General features: G+C 43.7%; 1 protein-coding gene across 3 annotated transcripts in view; it reads right to left on the minus strand.

Moving 5' to 3' along the window:
* Nucleotides 1-3,985: 3,985 nt before the first annotated feature.
* Nucleotides 3,986-26,357, minus strand: part of PID1 (phosphotyrosine interaction domain containing 1) — a 56,910-nt gene continuing 34,538 nt past the window's right edge. For all 3 annotated transcript variants that reach the window (XM_026040133.1, XM_026040135.1, XM_026040134.1), the window contains exon 3: nucleotides 3,986-6,348. In XM_026040133.1, the coding sequence (XP_025895918.1) occupies nucleotides 5,872-6,348 (477 nt within the window). In that variant the 3' untranslated portion in view covers nucleotides 3,986-5,871. The remainder of the gene's footprint in view (nucleotides 6,349-26,357) is intronic.

Genomic DNA, 26,357 nt, shown 5'->3' on the forward strand with positions numbered 1-26,357 from the left:
CCCTTCTAGAGGAGTTTTCTTTGAAGTTCCTCCCTGTATTTTATTATCCTCTTAGGTTCTGGAGTGTCTGTTGTTACCTGACACCACCAGATCTGGAACCCATTAAGAGACAGACAGAACCAAAGGCAGGGAAGCACTAGTAAGTCCTCAGAATAAGGACCACAAAAAGTCGATCTGACTTTTGTAAGCAAATTACAACCTCAATTAATTATATCCTCAGAAATTATGTCCACAGCCATTTCTGCTACCTCTAAAAGAGAGGCAAACTGATCTAAGAAAGCAGTAACTCCCCTTTTTCACATATGTATAACCCATACCAACCTTGGGAAATTACTTGCTTTCCAAGAACAAAACCTGTAAGGCCAGGCTAAGGCCGACAGTTCTTAGAAAATTTATACCGTTCACAGGAAAAAAAAGATCTAATCCACATTATGCATTATTCATAGAATTATAATGTTCTTTTTTTTTTCCCCTCTTTTTGACAGCAGTATGCTTTACAGGAAAATAACAGAAAAGGGACTGCTCAGCTCAACTCCAAACAGGTACCTTTTTCCTAATAACACCTTCCTACCCCATTAAGGGTGGAAACAAGGAAAGGAAAGACACACTCTTGTCTGCGTAGCGATGTTCCCCTGCCCTGCTGAAAGCAGCCTTGGATTTTATCTTTTTCTGCAAGTGTCTTCATAGAATAACAGAAAGGTTGAGGTTGAAAGGGACCTCCAGAGATCACCTAGTCCAACCCCCCTGCTCCAGCAGGGACACCTAAAACAGAGGCACATCCAGGCACGTTTGGAAGATCCGCAGAGAAGGAGACTCCACAACCTCCCTGGGCAGCCTGTTCCAGGGGGCTGTCAGCCCCACTGTAAAGAAGTTCTTCCTCACCTGGAGATGGAACTTCCTGTGTTTCAACTTGTACCCACTACCTCTTGTGCTATCACTGGCCACCACTGAGAAGAGTTTGGCCCCATCCTCTTCTGCCACAGACATTTTTATATACACACACACGTATTATATATACATGTGTGTACATATTTTTATATATATATATATATATGTATATATGAAAATGACTCAACTCCTTATCCTCATCTTTCCAGGAATAACTGGAAATCAGGTCTTTTGTCCACATGTCCTACTGCCAAATAAAGCTGCTGTGGTGAGTTTGGGCTTAGTCCCTTAGCACATCCCTGGGAACATCCTCACACAGGTTGGAGATCTACTCACAGGACAGAGATTGTTGCTCCAAATATCCTTATTTTCCTTCAGGACTGACAGCTCTGCTGGCTTCTACCTGGTGGCAGAGGGAAAGGAGAGAAATGGAAGAGAAGCCAGGGAAGGTTGGTTCCTCTGGGAGGGTGGAAAGGTCAGGAAGATCTTTAACAAGCAAAATTTGCAGCCACTAATCTCCAGTTGTATGAGGAAAGAAAGGAAACTTGTTAATTACCATCAAAAGAGGAAACTTAAAAAAACACCATGTCTATTAAAATTACATTAAGAAAAAAAGAAATGCAACAAATGTTCCATTTTCATAAAAGGATATAGTCCCTTAAACTCTTTGAAAACTTAACATTCTAGTGAACAGGATAACAACCATACATTAAAGCTGTCATTTCCCAGTTACACACAAATTAATAAAGTAAGAAATCCTGGTTCAGAGCTCCTGCTGTCATTAAAGTCAATAGGGAAAACTGAACACAACCATACATCATTCCTACAGTAACTGACTGGGCATGGAACCAACAGCCTCCGGTGGTAAATGGTAAATAATGCATATAGCATATAAAATGTTACAAGTATATGACAAATTAATCTGCTTCCCACTAAAGGAAAAGGTCTTTTTAAATAGCTTTTTCTTTTTATCTGAATGCTAAAGTGCAATTTTATCTTTATATACGCACCTCTCCCATTACATGCATCCATCACAAAAAAAATAGTTATTAATGAGCATTAAATCTCAAAGCAGGCCAATTGAAAAGTGTGTGTGCATACGTACATATATATGCATACATACGCTTGCGTCCACAATAAACTTACAATTTACATAAAATTAATTGTGAATGAACTGATAACGTAGCTTCAAAGCTTGCAAGAATAACATATACATGTATGTGTTATTCTTTCAGAACACTTGAGTCACCTGTACATCAAAAGGCTTCCCAATCACACAAAACACATCAATAAATAGTATGTAAGAATGTTAAATGCAGCCCTTTGGCAATGTGTAATTACTTTTTACAGCTGCAGAGGGTTGTTTTTGCATAAAAACAAAACAGAAAATATTAAAATGTTCTTAACAGGCTTGAGTTTGAAAGAAGAAAGAAATGACTCTCTGCCTTTCTCCTTCCAGACAAACAAATGGAACTGGGGGGGGGGTTCAACTAGGCCGCCCTTTGCAATCCTTGAGCAAGAATCCTCCACTCCTGGCACCACAGCAGATGGTATGGACGTGTGGAAGAAGGTGTTTAGACCTCAGACTCACAGAACTCAGCAAGCCTATTCTGCGTGTGAAAATACTTCCTTTTTCCTTAGCATAATTAAGAAACAAAACAGAGCAAACAAACATTGTTTTGTTAAAACACTGACCCTGTTGCACATTGATGTTGGGGCTGAGTGACCTAAATGCTCCCTGATTTTTTCTGTGCTCTAGAGCTGAAAGGCAAAGAGAAAAACATTAGCCCATCGGAAGTGATTTCTTGTACAGTTTTACAACTTTCTTTTCCAACAGATTAATTCAAGGAAAAGTTAACTCGCTTGTTCAAGCATGACTTTTCTTTCCTGAGAAGAATGATTTCCTTAGTATTTTTTTCATCACTGAAAGTCCTCCCATAATGTGCTGCCTCCACACGCAGAGGATTGAGGCAGGAGCTGCGCTGCTGAGTGCCGCAGGCTCTGCCCATGGGAGACCCCTCTGCTTCCTAGAGGCTGCTACAGTGCTTCCCGAAGTAGCAACTGTGCATTTTCCTGTCCCACATGCTCCCATGTGTCCCTCCTTCCAGAAAGAGGAGAACAAGCTGGCTGCAGGGCACGGGGCTGGCACGAGCAGCCACCGCGAGTCACGGAAGGGACGAGGAAGAGGAACAAGACATGACCTCATGGCAGAGCACCCAAACCATGTCTGAATAACTCTTGGCATTTCCACCTATCATTTCTATGCATGATGAGAATGAAGTCAGCACTATTTGCATAAATTTATAGTGTCCTTAAATAAACTATTCAGGATGTACCTCATACCTGCAGGCAGCTTAGGCAGACAGGATGCGTGTAGCAGATCCCAAAGCGTTGAGAGGAAACACTGTGTGTGAAAGAGAACGAAACAGTTAGAACGTTTCTGTCCAGCTCAGCCGGTTGGGGTTGATTTGCTGTAGAGGGCTGTGTCAGGCAGAGGGAGCACAGCACCCCCAGGCAGCACCACAGCCCGGACTTGCAAGGACTTGGCTCAAGAAGGGGAGACACGGAACCCAAAGGGGCAGCCGTGTCGGCCCCTCGTGGCGCAGGTGCCGCCCAGCTCCCAGGCCCCAGCTCGTGCAGGGAAGGACCCCGGCGCCCGGGCGCTCTCACCTCTCCCCACGCTCACACTCCTCCGGCCGAGGGCTGCGGCTCCCCGGCAAAACCCCTCCTTGCCGAGGCGGGCAGCCGCCGAGGGGATGAAATTCAGGAATCTAGACACAGCAACTTTAGTGGCAGGACATTCAAACAAGTAAAGAAACTAAAACATGATTATAGCTCTGCAAGAAAAAGCCATTTGTTTAAAGTTGGAAGAAATTTTCAGGCTTTTGCCTCCAGTTAGAAAGAAAGATACTTGCATAACAGGATTCAGATCTTTATTTTAAGCAACATATAGGCTATACACGACCTCCAACTTCCAATAGGGCATTATTGGGAAAATTTTATCTTTACAGCTGTTCGAAACCAGTGGATCACCACGAGATTCAGAGAAACAATTCTGGAAATATGCTGAGCTTAGTTTCTATTCCCCATCCCACCAGCTAATGACAGACCTGAACCAGCTGTGATTAATACAGCCAAGGCAAGAGACTGTTCCTATTCAACAGGGCTCATTGAAACTCATTCCTCGGAGGAGAGAAAATAAATAAATCTCTGGCACCTCCCACAACACAGAAATTACAAATTGCGTCCACACACAAAAAAAAAGTTTTTAAAAAAATCTCTTAGCAATCACCTCATCTCAATATTTAATAGAAAATCATTTAAAATTATTAAAAGTAATTCTCATGGAGACTGATGTAATAGTAACTGGAAATAAATTTACATTTTCATGCCGCTAAGCCAATGGAACAGAAGATTCAAACACATTAAACAAAAACACATAGGGATGCATTGGAAAGACAGCCTAAAACTCCCAAACTTTAACTCAAACTTATTTTTTATTAAAGTATGAATGCATTTATGCTGAAGAATAGTTTGCATACATTGTAAAGCAACAAGCATATTTTCAAGAGGCGTGGGCCCTCCTCAATATGTCTCCATGCTTATTCTACATGTTTTAACACTGGACTCACACATACACTCTCACACAGACACGTACACCCACAGAACACAGACACAGAGCTATCTGCTTCAATTAGCTTTCTTTTAAGGCTTCTGTAAGGTGCCCTCGTGCCCCTAACGCTACCATGATTAAGAACAAAATCGTATAAAAGAGCAGCATTAACTGCAAACTACTGATCTGCTCTTGGCTTCAAAAAATATCAAGTGAAACAAGTTTTGAGTTGTATTAAACATCCACATTTATGAAAAGCAGGACTCTGTATCTGCAAACAAGGGAGGGTATGGGGAGCTTAACAAGAGCTTCTCCACCAGAGCAAACTGTCAAACCTGTCTCCAAAGGAGCTTTTCTCTTTTTTTTCCTCTCTCTCTTTTTTACTTTTTTTCTCTTTTTCTTTACAGCAGTGCAGCTCTGGCAGCCCCTGCCCGGGCCAGGCGCCGCCAGCGCGGAGGCTGCCACGCTCACGCCACTTCAAACCTGAGGTCGATGCAAAAATCACAGCTCAAATACTGACAGGGGCGAGGGTCTGAACGAGACCGCTCAGTTCTTACCGCTGGGCCCACTCGCTACGGAGCAGATGGGCGTTTCAGAACGCGCAGGTACCGGTGCTGCTCGCCCAGTCCCCGCGGCGTTTGTCTCCCAGCACTTTTTGGTATCCTGCAGTACATAGTCTGAAACTGCACCTACTGCTGCTGGGTGAAAGACGCGGCTGCAGATACATTAAGGAAAGATATAATGAATAAAATAAAGGATAGCATATGATATAATGGGTAAATACAAGCATTTTTTTTCTTTTTTTCTTTTTCTTTTTTTTTTTTTTTAAATCTGTGAAATGTGAATTAACTGCAGAATGCCAGGCCATTAGTCTAAAAGGCTGCGTATGGCTGTTTTAGCCTACATGGGCTCGAAGGGTTTTGCGGTGCATCGTGCTGAACGGTTCTCCTGGACTCATCAGGGCTTTCCTGTCCTACCTGCTCTTCTGTATCAGCATCAGCTCCTAGCTATGAATGCCAGAGCAGCATCTAATAAAAATCACCTGACTGCTTTTATAAGACAAGCAGGAATGAATCTACTTGGAAGTATGCACCTGACCTAGAGAGACAAGAAAGGGTCAGTGATGGGTGAGAGACTGGGGGAAAAAGAAGCTTTTTTCTCATATTTAAAACAGCAGCAGATTTCAAGGTAATGCAATTACTGTAACGATGCATATCTTTAGGTACTGAATTGCCCTTTTGATTTTAAAAAAATGGTCAGCCGAGTGTTTGGCAGTCTTTTCATTTCCCAATTTCAACTGTTGTGTAGTCACCTATCAGCTCTCATTCCCTTGGCCCTTTCTGCCTTTGCTGAGCCGTGAACATGTTCAGTCAGCCATCGTCAGACTCCAATTCGTGAGACACTTCTTCTGAGGAGCTATTCCTGTGAATCCGGCCATCGCTTTTCATGCTGTGAAAAGTCTTCTTAAAGGCCTCCATCATGGCATGGGCCAGCTTCTTGGCCTCCAGCTTGCTCTCGCACTCTACTGCGTGGCAGTCCATCTGGTAGGACAAGTCGTCGTTGATCTCCCTGTACACCCAAGCAAAGATGTTTGGGCTGACGTGGTGGTCAGCAGTGCAGTAGGCGATGCGTGCGACCTGAAAGGTATCCATGTGGACTGTCGCCTCGCCTTTGAGGTCCAGGTGGTGCAGCCAGACTTGGAAAGGGCGAATTTCCAGCAGGGCGTTTGCTGGGTAAACATCCTCCCTGGCGAGCGTGTGCTTCTTCCACAGCTCGATGACTGGCTTCTCTGTGCAGCCTGACAAAAACTGCATCCCTGTGGTGGAAACCTTGCCCAAATACGTCACCTGCAAAGAAGAGTAAAGGAGGTGAAATACAGACTGCAAACTCTCATGATGCTTTTCGCTGTTTCAGGATCTTAGTCCTTTACTTGGAAAATAAAAGCAACTCCCCTCTCCAGCCTCCCTGCTTCCCCATCACCTTCAGAAAAGCAGTTTTCAAACTAGTTTCCAGATACTTATGCCTTCAAGCACCAACAAACACAGACATTAAAAATGTTTGGTCTCTCTGCATTTCACAGGATTTTACTCCCTTCAGCCCCTCAGGAGATGCCAGCTTTACAAACCATCACTGCTATGCACATGTTAGCAAGGCCCAGTGCCTGTGCTGGTAAGTGCCAGCAGACGAGCTCTCAGGTAACTGTGCTGTTGACCACCATTTCTAATTTTATACTATATTCTAATGGTTTATTTGTATCATATTTTAAACATTAACATTAGGGAGATAGAGACATTCTTCATTTGACAACATAAGGCTGCAGGGGGTCAAAAATGCATGATCACAGCAGAGAATTTTAAACTATTTAAATGTATTTTCCAAAATGATCCCATTTTTCCACCACATCTACTATTTCTACTGAGTATTTAGCCAGAAATCTTCAAAACTCTCTCTTCCCTTGTGAGCTGCAGGGCTAAGACATTTCTTAAATTGATTTAAGAAAATATCCCATTAAAAAAAAATCTAGTATTAAATCCGGCTTAATCATATCATCCCTTTGCTTTTATGATTAATTTTGCTGAGCAAATATCCAGTTAGCCAGTGAGGACAGCAACATACAGGAGAGCAATGAGTCTTGAGTGCCACCGACATATTTTGTTCACCAAAAATCAAATTCCCTGAATAGCCCATATCAAAATGCTATGTGAACCCTGTGGAGAAACATTCCCTTACAGCCACACAGCTTGTAAAAATATATTGTTCCTCTACAGCTGAATGGAAGAATATTTTATCTGGGCAAAGAGGGATTTTCTCTAGAAAAGACAGATCAACCACTAAATAAATACAATTACGCAGATGATTCTATTTATTGCTGCTGTCAGAACGCCACAGCTAAGAGCAAATATACAAAAGCAAAATTACTTCTAATTTATCTCTTGCAGCAGTAACTGCGTGAGACTGAATCCTAGGCCTCCTGCTTAGTCTCTTATAATCTCATGAGCATTTTACCAAAAGCTTTGGAAAAAAAAAAAAATCGACATTTCCTTTTCAAAATGTCTTCAAAATGCAATATTGCATACACACTATAATTTTTCTCTTTGATATGCATTTTAAAAAGTAAAGAGAAATGTGATTTCCCGATGCTTAAACATTTCAGAAATCTAAGCCATGAAGAATATAAGATTTTTAATCCACACAAACAACATTTTCACTGGAAAAATATTTTGCTGCAAATTGTTAAACTCAAAGACTTAAATTAAGCCATAATTAGGAAAAAGCTTACAAAACCTTATTTGGAAGTCCATGTGGCTTAACATGTCAGCCAAGAGAGCAATTTCATTGCACTGACATTGCAAAATGGGAAGTCTGATTTTTTGCCTATAATTATTCAGGCTTTGCACTGGGAGTATTTAAAATCTTTTAAAGCTTTATATTTTTTTTCCAACAGTGCGAACGACATCAGCTAGAACAGTTACCAATGCAAGACCTACCAGTGTTTTCTTTCCTTTTAATCAGTGATTAGGCTGAAGTTCCCTAAAGTCCTGTGGAACAACTTAAAGGAAAGCCTCAGCACCCACAGTGTGAACTAAGCGGATGCAGCAGCACACGAAACTCCAAGCCCAAGGAAAGCAGAGCCTGTCTCCTTGCTCTGGTGCGTTGTCACAAGAACACCCGGCTTGCCGAGCTCCACACTGCCAAAGTGTCCCCAGCGCCCCCAGTTCTCCACGGGGACGACTAGAGAGCAATGCAGAAAGCTGGAGGTGAGTGTCACACGGGAGCCCAAACCCTCTGCCTGAACGTGAAGTAAAAAAAAAAAAAAAAAAAAAAAAAAAGAAAAAAGAAAAAAAAAAGAAAAGGGGCTTCCCGACAAGTAAATATATAAGATAAAAAGGAGCGAAGAATTACTCTGAAAAGCAGAAAGTGGCTGAGACAAAAACAACAAGAAGTATGGGCTGATGGCTTGTTTACCAACGCAGGACTTAATGGTCTGACTTACTGTCCCAATTCTGTCACTGCCTGGCTGCATGGGAAGCTTGGGAAAGCTGCTTCCTTGAACAGTGCCTTGGATCTCCACTCAATGCTCTCATTTTCCTGAGGATGCATTCAGAAATGTTTGTAAGGTTCTTAGACACTTCACTGAGAGCACGGGACTCGGGCCACACCACTGCCACCAGACCTACGCGTGACATCAAGTACAGCTGTGGTTTCAGCCCTTCTGTGCTCGCAAAAGCTCAAATCTTTTCAGAGCCCATCGCTGTCGTGGCAAGAGCCTTTTGGCTTTTGCCCTAGAGACTTCCCAACACCAGTGTCGGGGCCCGAATGAGACATCCTGCATGGGAAACACAGTGCCTGCTGCCCTCTCGGAACATAGCTGCAGCCTGTCGACACATGAAGATGCTTCATGTCACAGCACATGAAGCTTAGCCGATGTCATCTGTCATGTCCAGACCCACGCATACAAAAAGCACACTGCTATTTTAAACCATTTCTGTCCAGTAGAGTTCAGGGAAAACACATGCTTTAATAGCCAGGCTTGATAGCTCACACTCTTTGAACAGACCAGGGTAACAGCTGCCGCCAAAATTTTCACAGCCCAATTTGTCAGATGTAATAAGGGAGACTTATTTTCTGCAATCCCAGCTCTTAGCTTCACAATCTACTCCAGCTCGTTACAGGCGGCAGAAGGGCGCAGCTCCTGCAGGCGTCCAGCATCGCCCCAGCACAACTGCTGCAACGCAGCGGCCTCCCTGGGCCCAAACCCGCTCCCCGGCCCTATCCCCACCGGATACTCCTGCCGGGGGATGCCAGCCCCGAGCCGTAATGGGCTGCCTTCCCCGAGGGCAGCACTTGCTGCTGAGTTATTTCATTAAAATTTTTCCTTCTTTCTTTCACAACCAATGTGGAGGGTTAATGAAGAAAAGGGGACAAATTACAATCAGCAGAGCACTAAGGCCACACCATCAGCATTTTACCCTGCGTATTTACGGTCAGTAATACCTAGGCCAAAGACACCATCAAATTTAGCCTTTTCCCAGGCAGCACAACCACAAAAGCCAACAAGAACAAAACCCAGCATTTTATGGCTGGTGCCAGAGAGCTGTTACAGTCCCACATCTCTCTCTGCAAGTTGAGAAGGCAAACACCAACTGAGGCACCAAAACTACCTTAGAAGAACTTCAACGCTAAGCAAAACCTTTGTAATGGGCAATGTCGTCTTTTCTGACAAAATATTTAACCCTCTAACGTTGCATCCAGTTACATTTCACTTTCACTTTGAACAGAAGAGCAAAAAGCACGAAGCAAAACTTTAGCAAGCATCAGGGAAGGGTCAGACACCAGGATACTTTAAGTACACTGAAGTAAATAAAACAAGGGGGATTGGGAGGGATAGATAGAAATATCCATTTGATGACAGCATAAATTATAGTGGCTCCCTCCAACCTGAATTTAAAAAAAAAAAAAAAAGAAATTCTGCACAGAAACGTCAACCGTGGCCAAGGCTGCCAGGCTAAAGCCAAATTTCCACAGCTCGCCCCCAGCCAAAGGAAACCATGCACCAATTCCCAGTCGCGCCGCGGCCTGTCACAAAACCGGCTCCAACATTACATGCCTGAATCCCAGAGCTCTGTGCTCCAGTTCCAAACCCATTCCCACCCCCCTCATCGGCCTCAGGCCTGGTCCAGCATGCGGGAGGTCGACTGATCCCACAGGGACAACCAGACCCGCCTTGAGCTTTGTCTCTGCCGACCGCCAGCCTCTCCGGGCGCCCTCCTCATTGTTGCACATGTGCTTGGGACTAACGGAACCTCCCACCACACGGCATGCTCTATAAAGGAAGCAAATCACCTCGGACAGGCAACCTGACGTGTTGCTCGTGCTGCAGCTGCCCTGAGCAAAGTCTTCCGGAGCCGACCAGCTCGCTCCCTCCAGCGTTCCAAAATGTGGCAAGTGCCACAGAGAAGGCCTACCACGTGAGAACGGCATAGACAAAACCATTTCTGCTTATGGAGAAAGAGCGAACTCCTACGGTTGTGTTCACCCCTTCTCTGCATGAGAGAGAAGATCCTCATGTAAATGTAAAGTTCTGCAGCAGCCCTGGTAGTAGCAAAGACTTCAAGTTGCCCCCTAATATTTTTACTTTGCTATTTGTTTGCTCAAACATAAGTATTTTTAACAATTTCAGCAAACATGTTCATTGTTTATAAATGTTGATTTTGCCCAACAGAAAACGTGTATTGAAAAGTGCCTCTTGTGAACTACTGTCTATCTGGCAACACAAGAGCGTTTCAAAGAGTAGATAGACTGAGCCTATCTGCCTGTGCACCCTCAGGCCAGCATGGGAATGTTGCAGTATGGGCACGTAAGCTGAATGTGCTCAGGCAGTATGGGAACGTAAGCAAACCCACACACGTGTTTGGGAACATGTCTGAAAAGGCAGACGTCAAATCTGAGCCTATGACAAAAAGAAGTGTTACCTTTCTCTCCCTCCCTAGAAATGCTCTGGTGCAGAATCACTTCAAGCTGTCTGCAATGTTTTATCCTGGACTGCACAACCACTGCCGAGTCACAATATACAGCACTGCTCTTTGGAGATCAAGTCTCCCCCTTCCAGTCAACGATGACAGTGAAAAAACTACTAGCTTTTCTTGTTATGAATAGCACCATAGCACTGATAGGCATACAGATACTATTTTACTTAGCAATACAAAAAGAAGAAGAAGGAGGGGAAAAAAAGCATATAACCAGCAACAACATCAACAAAAACACTTAAAATGTTTCAAATTACCACACAGGAGTTTTTGGGTGTAAGAACCCAAGAGTATCCCATGCCAGACGGGCACCCCATGCCAGAAAAGGTGCCGACCAGCCTGCAAAATCCCTGGCAACTTGGCTCTCCTCACCCTCCAGTAGAGAAAAACCCTGCTGAAGGCTGGCGGCATCAAGATTTAGAGCCGGAAAGTGTTTTTTGGCTCTAGAGGAAAAACACAAATATCCCAGACATTCCACTGGATCACTAAGCAAATATTGTGCATTGCTTTCAAGCAACATTTGCTTGAGACCCAACAAACTAACACAGTTAAAGAAGAAAGAAACAGGCCCGTACAGTTCCCCTGCGCCCCGCCACTGCCCCCATGGCCCCGCTGCGGCGAGCTGGCCACAGCCTAAACACGGTCTCCTCGGCACAAAGAAATGCTCAGTCAGTGCAGTCAGGTGGCTTGTTGAAACATGCAAAGAACTGTTTCATTTTGGAGATGAATTTCAGAAAACAGACCTGGCCAACAGCTTAATGGAAAATAACCACTGACTCTGCTAGTTGCCCTCTGATTTAGGGCAAAGGATTGCAATTTAATGTCTGATTTACTCTGGGGAATGGAAGAGTGGCTCTGGGAGAAGCTGGAGATGCCAGCACCTGTTTGCCACTTCAGTCAAGAGCCTACATCTCTCTGACCCACTTTGTAGGAGCAAAGCTAAACCTCAGTGTAAAATATTTCTAAAATTGTTCCCTAAACCCCCCCAAAATAAACAAAAGCAAGTAAGAAATATATTCAAATCATGATATCTTCAGGACTCCTTTGCAGAACTAGCTGCTGTGTGGCTGCTGTTCCTGCACATGAACTCCATTTCCCTGGGCCTGGGAACAACTTGCAGGTACTGCTCCAACACTGCCGTGCTCAAGTTTCCATTTCATCCACGTCCCAGGAAGGGTTTGACACATAAGCAAGGGGTAAGGTGATAGCACTGGGTAGTCATTCTGGATATAATTCAGTCCTCCAACTAAAATCCTCTAAATTATCCAAAAGACTGTCATTTTTAACTCATCATTATTGTTTCAGGTTTTGAGATCCTCAGTGCTTTCAGGTAGTTCCAGCAAGGGAAGAAGGAAGAGCTGTGGCACCCTGGTAAAAGTCTTTTCTTGAAACATCTTCAGCCCCAGGAGCAAGAAAAGGGCACCTGCCTGGGGACAGGTGAGCCGTATGCCAGCCTCTGCAGCACTGCCAGGTAGGGGAGAAGAGCAATAACCACATCTGACAAGTTTAATATTTAATAAATCAATGCGCTGGAAATGAAAAGATTGACCACTGACAGCTGAATTGACTGAGACAAAATAAAAGCAAACAAGAAAAATCCCGCTGGCTCCACAGTACAAATAGCCTGCATGAGATAAAGAAACAAGCAGAGCTCTACGCTGGAAACAGTCCTGAAAAATGCAACGGTCTGAGCTTTTCACCCTTTATCACACTAGACTGCCTAGTCTCTCTGTGCAAACAACCTCTAATATTAAACTACAGTCTTCAGTTATACCTAAGAGCATTTTACTTGCGTCTAGCAACCAGGTCAAAATGGTTAAAGCCCAAGCCTAACCTCAACAAGAGCCAGTTCCCTGCCATTCTTCACCGTGCATCTACAACATCTCATCAACAACACAAGGATATGCTTTTTGCCTTTAATTTTCCACTGGAGAGGAAACTATTTTTGTGATTTGGCTTGTGTGGGGATAAGTCTGAAATGAAATCAAGCAGAACTGGCAAACGGGAATTACTTGGGTCTCAACTGGAGTAGATTTCCTCAGCGCTGCTTAAAACATAAGTAATTAACTAATTCTAACACAGACTTAAAAACGTGGCTCAAGACATAACTGAATTTGCAAAACATGGATCATAAGCGACCTCAGCAGGGCTGCTGGACACCCTACTGTACCCACTGACAGTTGCCTTTATTCCTAAATATTTTCTTTATCTTGTTAATTGCTGCATTTCATTTTGTTAATCTTCCTACTTTGTCTCCTTTCATTTCCTCATATAACTTCATTTTTTAATGCCAAGTTACCACTGAGACGAGATTCATGCTTGCAGATACCAATTCACTTCCCGCTGTCCTTTGGGAGTCTTCCCAGGACAAGCAGGGGAGATGTAGAGGCAGCCAAGGGAGTGAGGAGAAAATCAACTGCACTTCAGCTACTAGCTGCAATTCCTTGGAGTTCTCTTCAGAGAAAATCTTTCCAAACCCTCTCCTTAGGCATCTCAAAAACTCCATTTGACAATGTTCCCGTGCCAGGAGAAAGGAACATACCTTTGCATGACCATGATCCCCCTCCCATCTCCAGCAAACATCCATGTTCAAATACATTTATGTTCAAATTACACATGAAATTTTCTCCTGTACATTTTAATGACATTTACATGCGATAGAAACGTAGCATGTTTCAGAAAGCTTTTTACTTGTACGCTGCTCACAGCTGCTGCCTCATGCCGGACGAGCGAAGGAGCACGCAGCTGGAGCGGGAAACCGGCTGTTTGCTTTTACTCTGCTCCTCTTCCTTTCCAATCTACTGAAAGCTCCTCTTGGCACCAGTCCTACAAAAACTTATGCAATTGAACTTAATGGAGCATGCACAAAGCTGAGGACAAGAATGGCTGCATAGTTTGGGCCACTGTTTCCACTGAGTTACAAGCATTTTACACAGCATTTTACGCACTCTCCAACACTTTGGACACTGAATTACTACCAGAAAACCATGCAGAATGCATGTTCCTTCAGGATCTTTTATTGTCAAAAGACCTATCCCAAAGAGTCCCTTTTTTGAGCGTTCTCTGTGAAATACTTGTATTTCCTTTAGTTGCTCCTTTTAAAATATCAAGTAAAAAAAAAGAAAAATAAAGCCAGTGCTACGTGCTATTAAGATTTTCAATTCTGGATACCAAATATCTTAGCAGCATTTGATACCTGGCGCAACTTGACAATGCCTGAAATTAAGAACAACGGGGAAAGGAATTGGCTTTGGTGATAATGGAAGATGGCTGCAACCTTCCCTGTACTTCAACAAAAGCAGCATTAGGCCTACACTGCAATAAGCACAGAAGAAGGGGTGAAAAAATAAAAGAAAAAAAGGAGAGAGAAAACAAAACCATTTCAGCTCTGCTTCCTCAAGTGTCTATTGAGCTCAATGAACAAGCAAGCAAACAAAAACAAATCAAAATAAAAAGAAGCAGCAAACCACAAAGAGAGCCAAGCCTCCCAGGAATGGCAGCACTTCCTCCTTTCATGATTTTCCACACAGCAAATGAAACACAATGTCTGAAGAGAAAGGGAGACCTCAAAAATACCGGCCCCAGTACAAATGTAACTCTCCTTGGGTCTGCAAAGACTCCTACTAAAATACTCGGGCATTAGTTTTGCATCTTATTCCTGCATCACCATGTGAAATGAGTTCCATGACTTAACAAAACCCTTAGAGATTTCGGCAGCTGTCACAATTTATGGCATTTCCGGGAAATGTCTTATTCCAAGGCTGCAGAAGAAGAAATGATGTGCCAGCACCGGGCTGAAGCTTTTGCACTGCAGCAATGAAAACAGACTTTGCATATTTCAACTTAATAAAAAGCACTAAATACATGATTAAAAAGAAAATATAGTTTAAACATGCCTTATCATCGCTCAGAGAGCCCTTAGATAAATACACCTAATTTATCATTTGTGTTTGTCAAGTTCTGGACGAGGGCCACAGCGAAACAGGCTCTGCACAGCCAGACAGAATACAATGTCTTTGCCTCAAAGGTTTATGACACCGAATTGCCATTTAACTGAAGATTTCCCACTCAGCAATACAAGAGCATGTTAGCAGACTAAACAAAAGACTAAACAAAGCACACATGTCCCATAGGCCACAAGATGATGATGCCATAGGGATGTTAATTTATTTCCAAAGCCGTCACTCGCAGAGGTTCCAAAGTCCTATCTTCCCAATGGATTCAGCTTAGCCTGTGTCTTCTGCACCACCCTGTGCTCGCAGCTTGGCTTGGAGGGATAATGTCTTTGGCTTTGCAAAGACTGAGTGACAAAATCTATAGCAAATAGCTATGTTCATGGCAGAAGACTTTTGTCTTTCCCAGACTACGGAAACCCAAATTGTCAGGATGTTTTGGGAAGGCCCAGGTCTTACAGCACTTGTTCCATTTGCTTTGGGACACTAACAGGGAAATTTCCAAGGAGCAATGGTGGCAGCAGGGCTAGTTTTGCAAGAAAATCTGACCACCATTTAGTAATTAGAAATACAGACAGAAACTTGGCAAGACAGATTGGTATTTGTATTTAAAAAGGAAGAATTACTTGACTTTTGAAATTCTCTAGTTTCCCCCAGCCAGGCTTAAAGTGAGCAAAGTCAAAACACTCGCTCTAGGGGTCTGATCTCACCCTGCTAGGAGGCCCTGTGGCGCTCTCAGGCACGAGATGATGGCTTGGGCTAAGCCTCTCCCAGCCAGCTGTGTTCCCTACCAAAGTTTATTCTTACTTCAGTTAAATGCTTTTAAATAGAGAACAAAACATATTTTGGTTTTAGTTATGCATATGCTTACATGAGATAGAAAAAAATATTTTGGTTAACATAGCATTTACTTTAGATTTACTTCTTGCCAAACATGTAACAATTCACAGTAAAAGCACCCGCTGTTTCTCCCTGTCATCGGCTGCCTGCCCTGTTTACCTCTCCTCTGCTTCCTCCTCACCAAAACAAGCTCTCGAGGGGCAGAAACCAGCTTGAAGACACTTGAATTACAGCACAAAGCCAAAAATCGTCATTGAAGTTCAAGTCATGCAAAATCAGAGCTGAACAGACCAACCTATCCATCCTTGTAAGGGAATTTTACTTACAAGAAACCATCTTGCTTTTACTAGAAAGCTACCAAAATAAATAAATATTTTCTTTAAAAAAAGAGAAGAGGGCAGAAAAGTGTCTTACTCCAGACAGGGGCAGGGGAGTAGGGGCAGCCTGCACCAGACAGGATTTCATTTACAGTTTAGGAGAAAAAGCTAAGATGCCATCAGTCCCCATCTGAAAAGCCAATAACCATGGCAGACAGCATAGACTGGTCACTCTAATTTGTCTTCCTGGTTGACCCTAACAAGCTAAGAGTTTTATTATAAATAATTGAAGATATCAAACAACTGCACCTCCCTCCTCACAAAGGAACCAAAGACAGGTCACAGAAATCCCCACTTTTCCAAAACAGCCCCCGCAAGAACGATGCAGTCCCTCCCACGGCAGCACACGGCCAGCAAGCTCGTACACTGAGCACTGGTGAACTGGAACACACTCTTTTTGAGTATGAACTTACTAATGCCTATAAACTGCGTTCATACATCATCTTGTAATGCCTGCCGGAGCCCTCAGTTTCCAAGACCCCAAATTGTTCAGCAGCACATATAAAGAACTTCCTATCTGCAAAGAGGGACGCTGTGCTATTCTAACAGGATGTCATATATGCATGCACACTACAAAATAATTCCTTTGAATTATTTATAACGTCTTTCTTTTCAAATAAGCAGCTAACAAGCTATATCATTAAAACATAAACAGCAGCTGCTTAAGTGTCCCAGTGTAACCCCGCTCCGGAGTGCAGAACAGGAGGTGATGAATGGCACCATCAAGTGAAACTACAAGGGAGATTTATGAGGGAGCAGCGTGATTAACCACACCAAAATCTGGCTACCTTAGCCATGCTAAGCGCCACCACCCTTGCAAAAAGGTACATGGGTTTTCAAATGCTCAGGGCTTCCTTTACATCTCTTATTTACAATAAGGTATCTTTATGCCTGCCCTGCTTGTGTGCACCAATCACCCCCACGCTAATGCGGGACTAGCTCTGCCAAACATTACACCGCAATCCCAGCAAAACTGGAGGGAGCTGTTTGGGAACCAGCATTTACTACAGGCCCATGGATGCCTTCTACAACTGCCATTCACATTGCAGAGTAGGTCCTGACAATCTAAGCACCTAAGAATTAGAACATTTGATAGGAGGCCTCCAAATACACGAGAGGCATACATGAAGCACAAGTAATCTCACTGCTTTTTGCATGTGCTTTTTTTCCTGCTTGCCATTATTTCTGCTCAGTTCCTTCCTTCCTACCCATGGAAAGCAATGCTGGCAATGGGCAAGGTGGCTGATGCAAACAGATGTGAGCTGCATCTGCTCAGGACATGTGTAGGCCTTTGAGCATGGGGAAACAAAGAAAATCACAGCAAGCAGCCTCTTTATACTGCCAGAATATGAAGAATGAGGAAAGAAGCCACGACATGACCCTGAGGAAACCCTTGCTGGATATGCAGACGGAGTACCTAGGATGGAGAGCAACTATGAGCACGTCCTGTGCAAAGTAGCATGTGTGTGTTCCTGGAAAATCCGTAAGGACAAATACTTTCAAGCTTCTTAGAGTAGCTCAAGTAGAGATCATGTGGCCAAAAAGAAATTTACCCAGTAAGGCTTTACCCTTTTTAATTTTAGATATTGGGAAGAAATCTTAGAAAATGAACAAAATAAATTCCAAGGAGCAGTCCAGACAAAGCGTACCTCATGGATGGGTGCCCATTCCAGATGCCAGCCAGAAAAGGTTAATAAACACAGAGAAGCTGAGAGATCCCAGCCAAACTGCTACCTGCAGTCTCCTGGAGGTGGTCCAAGGCTACAACACCCGAGTACCTCAAACAAAATTAAATCTACACTCTATTATCTAGGCTGCTGCACTTTAGAAAAATACATAACTAACATTATTAGGCTTAGGGAGCAAAATATTGAGAGAAAGCAAAAATCACTTTGGGCACTACTTACATCTTGGGTTTGCACCTCTTTACAAACTGTCTACAAAATATAAGCCAGCCAAACATTTCCCTTTGATGTAGGGCAAACAGTTTTACAGAGACTAAGGAAAAGGGTCTTCTCCTTTAATGCTTCAGGCAAGGGAGGCACAACATCCTTTTCACTTTACAACTGGCAGACTCCTTATACAATGTGGTGTCAGCTCTAACTAAGGATTTACATTTGAAGCAACTAAAGATGCAATGACATGAACAGGTTTCATCTTGCTTGTTCGTCTTCCTGATTCCAATGAGCTAAACTGCTACCTTCAGGTCCTTCTTTCTTTGAAATGAAAATATAAACACATACACATTACACACGGAGTAAAAAGTACAGAAAAATTTAACTAAGGGTCTCCTGTAAGTGTGGAAAAGCAGATGAAGGCCCTGGATTTTGTTGGCTGTTCCAGTCATCTCAGTCCTGGAAAATTCTGCAGAAAGCTACAGAAGACAAACATGAATCCTGCCATGTAGACAGATAAAGCCACACAGAAGATTTCATAGTAATTAAGGTGTGACTGACTTAGGTAAGCATGCAATCACTCTTTGATCACTATTTAACCAGTAAGTGTAGACAAACTCTTCTAATCCAGGTTTCTTCTACTTCATATGCTCTTCTCAGCAGATGATGAAAAGTCTAACCACACCTGAAGGACACTATTTCATGTCCAGTGCTTCCACATAACCAAACATCTCCTATGCTGGAGGCCCACCAAACTCTAGGCTAAATGAAGCTATTACTGTTCTCTTTTCCAAGAAATGATCAGCTTGAAGTTCTTAGAAAACCTTTCTTTTCTTTTTCTTTCTTTTTTAATTAAAAATACAGTCAAATGTCCAGCACCTGAAAACAAACCAACAGACATTAACATAGCAAAAATGTTCTTAAGCTTTCCAATCCTCACTGTCAAGCTTACAGGAATTTAATCTGCATTTTGGCAGGAGACAGCACAGCAGTGGTTTGCAGAGCCTCTGCTCCTCCTTTGTAGCAACTACATGCAGAAGCTCCAAAAACATGTGATTTTGACATCCTGGAACAAAAAACAAACAAACAAACAGGCTTAAAGCTAGTCAGGAAACCCAGCCTGGGTAAAAAACAGAGAGCAGAACTGCAGCTCCTGATAATGTGCACAAGGCAACTCCAGGCAGCTGAAGGCACACAGTCTCCTCCACAGCAACAGCATCGTAATCCTCTTCCCAAAGGTTTATAAAGCCTCGGAAAGGATCTTGTTTGATCTATCAAAACCAAGATAAACCAGCCAGTAAAACAGTTTGAGGCAAGTGCAAAGCCCTGGCTCTGGTTCATGGTTTGAATACCAAGCTGTGAGACAAACGTCTGAAGTATTTCATACTGCCCCAAAGCTCTTCCTGGCCATCTCCGATGACAGAAGTTGCTTTGGTTTGACCCCTTCTGTACCAGGTCACCAGCGTTTGTGAAGCAGAAGAAACAAGTATCATTTTAAGCCCTGACACTGAGCGGGGACAGCAAGCAGACGCGGCGGCCAGCGCGCAGGTGTCTGCTGTGCAAAGCAACCCAGCAGTTTTAATGAGGACACCTCTGATCTCCATTCCCACAGTCTCTCACTCAGCAGCACAGTCCAACCCAGGCACAGTGAATGCAGCGCTGGAAAGCTCATAGAGACCTGACACCCCCCACCCCCCAAAAAAAAGGTTTATCAGCTGTGTTTTCAACATGAAAAGCTGGGTTTAGTACATCTGACACAAAGGGGTTTACGCACAGCAGAGTATCAGCATCATGTAAGAAAACATGGGTCTAGTACAACATGACATTTGCGTAAGAAAAGAGCACAGGGCTGCGCTGCCATATGGCAAAGGGGGACCTTGAGCCAAGATATATCCTCCGCTTGTCCCCGGTGTGGTTTAAGCCCAGCTGCAACAGCTGTGTTGCCTAAAAACTGAAATGGAAAAGGGATCAAAAAGAGCCCATCCAACTGGCTTACAAAGTCTTTTGGCAAGACTGGACTTATTAGGAGAAAGTCCTGGTCACGCAGAGATGACACACTTTTGCTTGGGTGAGTCACATAAGTGAATCAATGGCAGAAAGTTATTGTGCAAGGCGTGCGTGATCTCCGTGAGCTGACAGAGCAGGAGGCTGAAGGGAAAGGACGCTGCCCATGAGCACCGAGTGTTTTCCCCACTACCTGAAGCCCCCGGAGACGGCCTAGGAGGCTGCTTACAGCCTGTCACTAGTGCAGGTGTCCCCAAAATGCTGCTGGTTGGAACGGGAGGACCGGACACAGGGCTGGCTCGTGGCGTCACCGCCCTCCAGCAGCTTCCTCCTGCCCGAGCCTGGCTGCAGCCCCACAGGGAGGGCTCCTGGACCCTGAGTGCACTCAGAGGCGGCCCTGGGAGTCACATTTTTTATTTCTTTAAACAGAAAAAAATCTAGAATGAGGGAGCGAGTTTAACAGCTTATGACTTGCATACGTTTGTGTGCATGCTTCCGTGGCATACCCATGCAGCATCACTGATGGAAACTCACACAATAAAGAAGTGCAGGAGGACACCAGCTACATGAGCAGAGTGCCCGAAGGATCCCAAAAGTTTGGTTTTACTATTTAAATGTCTCTTTCAACACCTAAGTCATCACTGCAAATAGACTCAAAGAGAAAACTGGAAGAGAAACTGGTAATATATTTTCACAAGACACTTCATTGCTACTTAGGAGGAAAATATAAATTGTTCTCTTCATTTGTTAAGATAAAAATGAAGAATGACTTCCCATTTTAAGCCTTTTATAGGATAAACTATTTCTGCTACACTGCTGCTAAACTTGCTTATAGTTCACTACCATGGGCAGTGCTCATCATGCTCATATCTCCCTATGATGAAGGGAAACATCACACTTCCAAAATGATTGCAATTATCAGTCATTAAGGATGCTGCTCATACTGCAGTAAAATCCCTTATAAAAATATTACAACTTTAAATGATCACGTTTAATTTTATCTCAATCAAGCAATATACTAGAAAGTAATGATCTTCTATGCAGCTTAAATACAAATCAAAAAGCACATAACAAATTTTTTCCTTGAAGTGTTTGCATGCTAATCTCTAGAGTACATCAGGTCACCAGGAGACAGCCTGCCTGTGTACTCACACACAGCCTTTTGTAGGATCAAGTTCTGTAATCTGAAAAGAATCAAAGACTTCTGAAAACGTCAAGTGAACAGAAAACAACTGGCATTTGCAATTACGAGCTATGAGGAAGTATTTGAAAACTCAGAAATTCCAGCCCTAGCCTAATGCGACCTTTCATCCTGGAGTCTGACAGGAGTCTCAGCCTTTACAGAGGGCTGGACAACATCTGTGCCCAGTGCAACTCTGCAGCATCCAGATGTTGGAGAAGGTGTAGCCATTCACCATACCACGAGGCTCGATGCAGAACAAGGGATGGGCTTGCAGTGCATAAAGTGACTAACTCTTTTCCTCTTTTTCTAAACCAAGCATTAAACGTAACAACGCTCTGCGACAGATGGACTCCAGAGGGAATCATAATTCTTTCCTAGCTGCAGAGGTATCCTATCTTCGTTAGGAAACAGAACTCTATCTAGTGCATTTATGCAGAAATATTGCCAAAATTGCTCTTGCAACAGCTGCCTTCACAGTTTCATATGTAAAATAGGAGGCTGGAGTTTCCCATTAATCTCACAAAAGAGAATTTGATTGATGTCACGTAGTTTGAATAGTAATTATACGATAAGCTAGAAACTGTTCCCTATAATAAAAATGGTTATAAACAATTCTAGATCCACAGAGTATGATGGATGATTTGTTATGACACCAAATAATACTTTAAATATTGCATTGCCTAAATTCTAGTACAGAGGACCGTATAAATTTGGAGTAACTCAAATTTCATGTACAAAGAGGTTTGCTTGACTGATAATATCTTAATTTAAAAATACGGGTACAGCCAGTTGCTCAAGAACTGCTTTGCCAACAAGGTCAATTAAATATGATGTTTTATTTGAATTTTGCTTGATTAGAAAACAAACTGTGGGCAAGCTACTGGGGTTTTGGCCCTGTAAGCACAACACAGTCTCTGTCAGAATGAATCTTGGAAGCCATACTAAAGTTGGATGAAAAAACAGCACTGTCCACACTGCAATCGGTTATATCCAGCAATGCATAAAATTGCTAGAAATCGGCCTCAACTCCACTGCTTCTGATAACACCACCTTGCAGGAAACAAACATCCTATCAAATCAGCCAAAACCTATTTTTAATCTATGTTTTTACTCTTAAATCTGTCTTTGACAACCAGTTTTCTGGTGTTTTTTTTTCCCCTTCCACCCCCCCTTCCTCTCCTACTATTTTTCCAGAGTGAAAATGATGGAAAGATATCGGTTTATTTTTGTTGCTACTTGACAGCTAATCAAATTCAATATTTATATTGCACCAGGATAATGAAAAGTCAAACTGGATATTATAATACATACCTGAAGATAGCAATTTAACCTTCAGCAATTCAATTTTACTTCATACCATCCATATGTTTTCTCACAACTTCCGTTTAGACCCCAGAAACCTGCAGACAGAAATATGCCCATCTCCTGTAAACCACTGAGTCTGCCATGCCACTTGCTGGCCAAACAAACCCTCCTGCTGCAGGAGTGTCTATCACCTTCCTAAAACCAGGTGCACGCAGGGCACACAACCCATCAAAGGAGTCTCTTAGAGCCTATGGCCCATCGAGATGGGCTATAACCCACCCTCACCGGTGTGTTGCTCTGGATCTGGAAGTACTGAGGGGCCGTATTTATTTATAATCCAAACATCTAGCTCCTCCACATGACTATAGCCTTGTGGCTATAACAGCCAACATGGCTATTTTAAACAGTGAAGGAATCAGAAACAAAGACCAGGAGGTAGCTGCCCCTGCAGCCTCCGATCCCCACGGAAGCACAGTCAGGGCCTTGATTAGCAAGAACACCAACAGAGGGGCAAAGAGGGAACAATCTGGGGACATTTAACTCACTGCTGCTTCTCTGGACATTCTCCTACGTGATGAAGTGAAAATAGGTCTTTCGCCATCTTGTTTTTCCGCTTTTGATGGAGAAAGAGAAACAAGTGTTTACCAAAACCAAGCAAAAATCCTGAAAACTCACAAAAGGTGGTTCCTGCTCCCAGGCGACTCTAGTTTACAATCTTTCTTCTTTATTGCTATTTAATGACTCATATCATGCTACTCTCTCCCCATCCCCAATGCCTGCTGCTGAAATCTGCTCTAGAGAGATATGGGATGCCTGAGGGAAAGTCACACCAAAAGATAACTATAAAAAAAGAAAAAAAGAAAAAAAAAAAGAAAAAAAAAGAACAAGAAAGATCAGAGGAGCCATCATTTTCCCAGGCTGCAGAGGAACAGATAAAACTTCCATTACCAAGATGAGTTCATCTCGCACAGGGTAGGAAGAGATGGACTGATCTTTCTACCTGGCACGATATGATGAAACTCCTTCCATCAAATCTGTATTGCTATACATTAAAAAAGTATATAAAAAGGTATATGCAGACATACACCTACATATACAATCACAAATACATGCAAACTTATTTGAATATGTCTGAATCTCCTTGGATTCACAGCCTGAAACCTAAGAGCTGAAATGAGTTTGGCCTGGGATTCAGCAGCTGGAAGATCCAGGCAGTTGCCAAAGACAAGGTGCGTCTTCTCAAAGCCAGATGTTATCACAGCATGAAGAGCCGTTAGCTATTAACTAATTTCACGTGTGGTGAGCTGTTAAACTGGCACCAGCTGCTTGTCAACACGTGTCATCCTCACAGGTTACTCGCTTCACCTGGGTTAAACACGAGCCGGGCTGCTGCACACAGATGAGGCCAGACCCGGCTCTCCGTGCCCGCCGGTCCCGACGCGTGCGTAGCCACCCACACACACCGCTACAGAGCAGCAAAGCCATCAGTGTCGTTGTCTCCTGCTCCCCAGGTCTAAGCAGAAAAGGCGCTGATGGGACAGCTCTGCTTTCTCCCATGGGCTGAGCTCGCTGCTGGTCGCCAGCCCCGAGGGCACAGGCAGGTGAGGATATGTCAACCTGTGACTAAAGCAGGAGAAATCCCACATCTGCTCCATGGGAATCAGTGAAACCCTGGCGCTTTCACAGCTCTGCCAGCAGAGAGTCCTTGGGGATTTCCCTAGAGAATTGCAGATATGAATTTTAAATCTTAACATCGTGTAAAACCAATATTAAGGCTTTTTCCATATGGGTCCAGGCAGCAGCTGAGGAATGCACTGAGCCAGTAACATTGCTACGACTCAGTAAATCACACATAACAGCTGACCAGCAGCGGAAACCCCTTTCAAACCAAGCCCAGCCTGCGCTCGTGACAGTGTCTAGAGGCTGCCAGGACACAGCCTGCGAGCTCCCTCGCTGCCCGCTCTGCACGCTGGTGGCAGGGCCAGCTGCATCTCCCGCAGCCAGCAGCGCTGCCGCAGGGACTCTGCGCACACCAGCGCCCGCACTCGCCCTCACAGAAACCCCGCGGGAAGCAGCACTAAAAGACTGAGCACGTTTCCCTCAGAGCATCACAGGCATTGTGCCAGCACCCATCAGCTCCCGCCGAGGGACAAATGCTGCTTGGTGGCTGCTAATGCCTTTGGGAAGAGTCAGGCAGAAACCGGAGCGCGCTGTGCCCGTGGCCTGGCGTTGGCTGCGGTCCCTCAGCCTGCTCCTCTGCGGCTGCAGGACGCTCAGGGCAGAGGCCAGCCCCAGGTGTCCTCCTCCTGCACTACCCCATACCTGACACCTCAAAACACGGCTCTCCAGAACTGCAACTGCCCAGTGTCCGGCTGCACTGTCTTGGCTGCGGGGATGCAGTCAGGGACACACTTGTCTTTCCTCAGGAGCGCTTTGGAGCTTCATCCTGTTTAATTTCGAATCCCCCATCTCTGCTATTAGCTGGTTTTCATCTTCACAAGCATCAAGATTTCACCCAGCAGGTCTGGGATGGTATGAGAAAGGCAGATCCCAGTGGCAGTAACGCTCCTGGGATGTGGAGCCTGGCCCTGGATTAAAAAAGTTTACCAGCTTTGTAATATCATCAAGCATGAGACAAAACACTCATGTTTGCCATGACTCTGATGTGAAATGCATTTAAATGGCGTATTTCAGTCTAAGCTTGGGGCAAAATTAAAAAAAACTCAGGTGGGACATAAGCACGTAAGAAAGCAAATTCAATTAGCTTTGCAGAAATCATTACAGCAATCCACACACAAAAACACTGCTAGCTTTCTGTAAAAATGGTTAAATTACAAGGACAACAGTGAAACATTATAGTCAAGACACGTAACCATGAAGGAATTCAGAATTTTTCCTTGTGGCTGTTACAATCCAGGCCCTTGCTGGGCCTGTGCACAGAACAGCTCTCTTCTCCAGCAGGAGCCTCTCGCATGGAGAAGCAACAAACTAGGAGCTTCCTTTAATCAACACCGACTCATGATTTTACAGGTTGCTTTTATGGAAAATTATTAATTTGATGCCAATTAATGTGGCGGGGGGGGAAGAGAGCAGGGGAAAGGAGGAGTAAACTCTGTAAGAGACTTGGCAATAGAAGGTGAAAAAGAATCCATAAAAATATTTTAATCCTATTGAGAAACACTTAAATATATCACTATGTTAGTATATGCACACATATATTCTCCAACAATCTTCAAAAATATATACATTCTTCTCAAGGGTGACACTTGGAAAGGAAAACTAAAATTGGTACCAGAGGAAATAGTTTTCTTAGAAATGCAAAATAATACGTATTAATTAATTAATCCTTCTTTTCCAAGATTCATTTCAACTGGTAGATCTCCCTTTTCTAGCATCTTTTTCCTGAACCTGGCAGGGAGGAAGATGATCTACTCTCTTTCTAACCCGGTGAGCAAGAAAGTCAGTCGGCTACATGCCCTAATAAATTCTCCTATATCAGAGACCACATTTCTCCTGTTTTCTAACACACCACGAGCACAGCAGATTGCTCTGCCCTTAACGTGCCAGCGGGACACCGCGAGCGCACGCAGGGTGCGGCACTCGATGCGCCACGAGCGTGGCAGAGGTAGAGGAGATGCCCGGCTGTTTTTCACAAAGGCATTTGCGCTGGCCCGGCTTTGGCAGTTTTACATCTGCAGATGTTTTCTGATACTGCTGAAAGAGAATGTTTGTGTTCATTAAATACAAACCACTATAAATATTTTGCTTCGGA

This window comes from Nothoprocta perdicaria, unplaced genomic scaffold, assembly GCF_003342845.1.
Source record: "Nothoprocta perdicaria isolate Ctin4 unplaced genomic scaffold, notPer1 scaffold_25, whole genome shotgun sequence".
Lineage (NCBI taxonomy): Eukaryota > Metazoa > Chordata > Aves > Tinamiformes > Tinamidae > Nothoprocta > Nothoprocta perdicaria.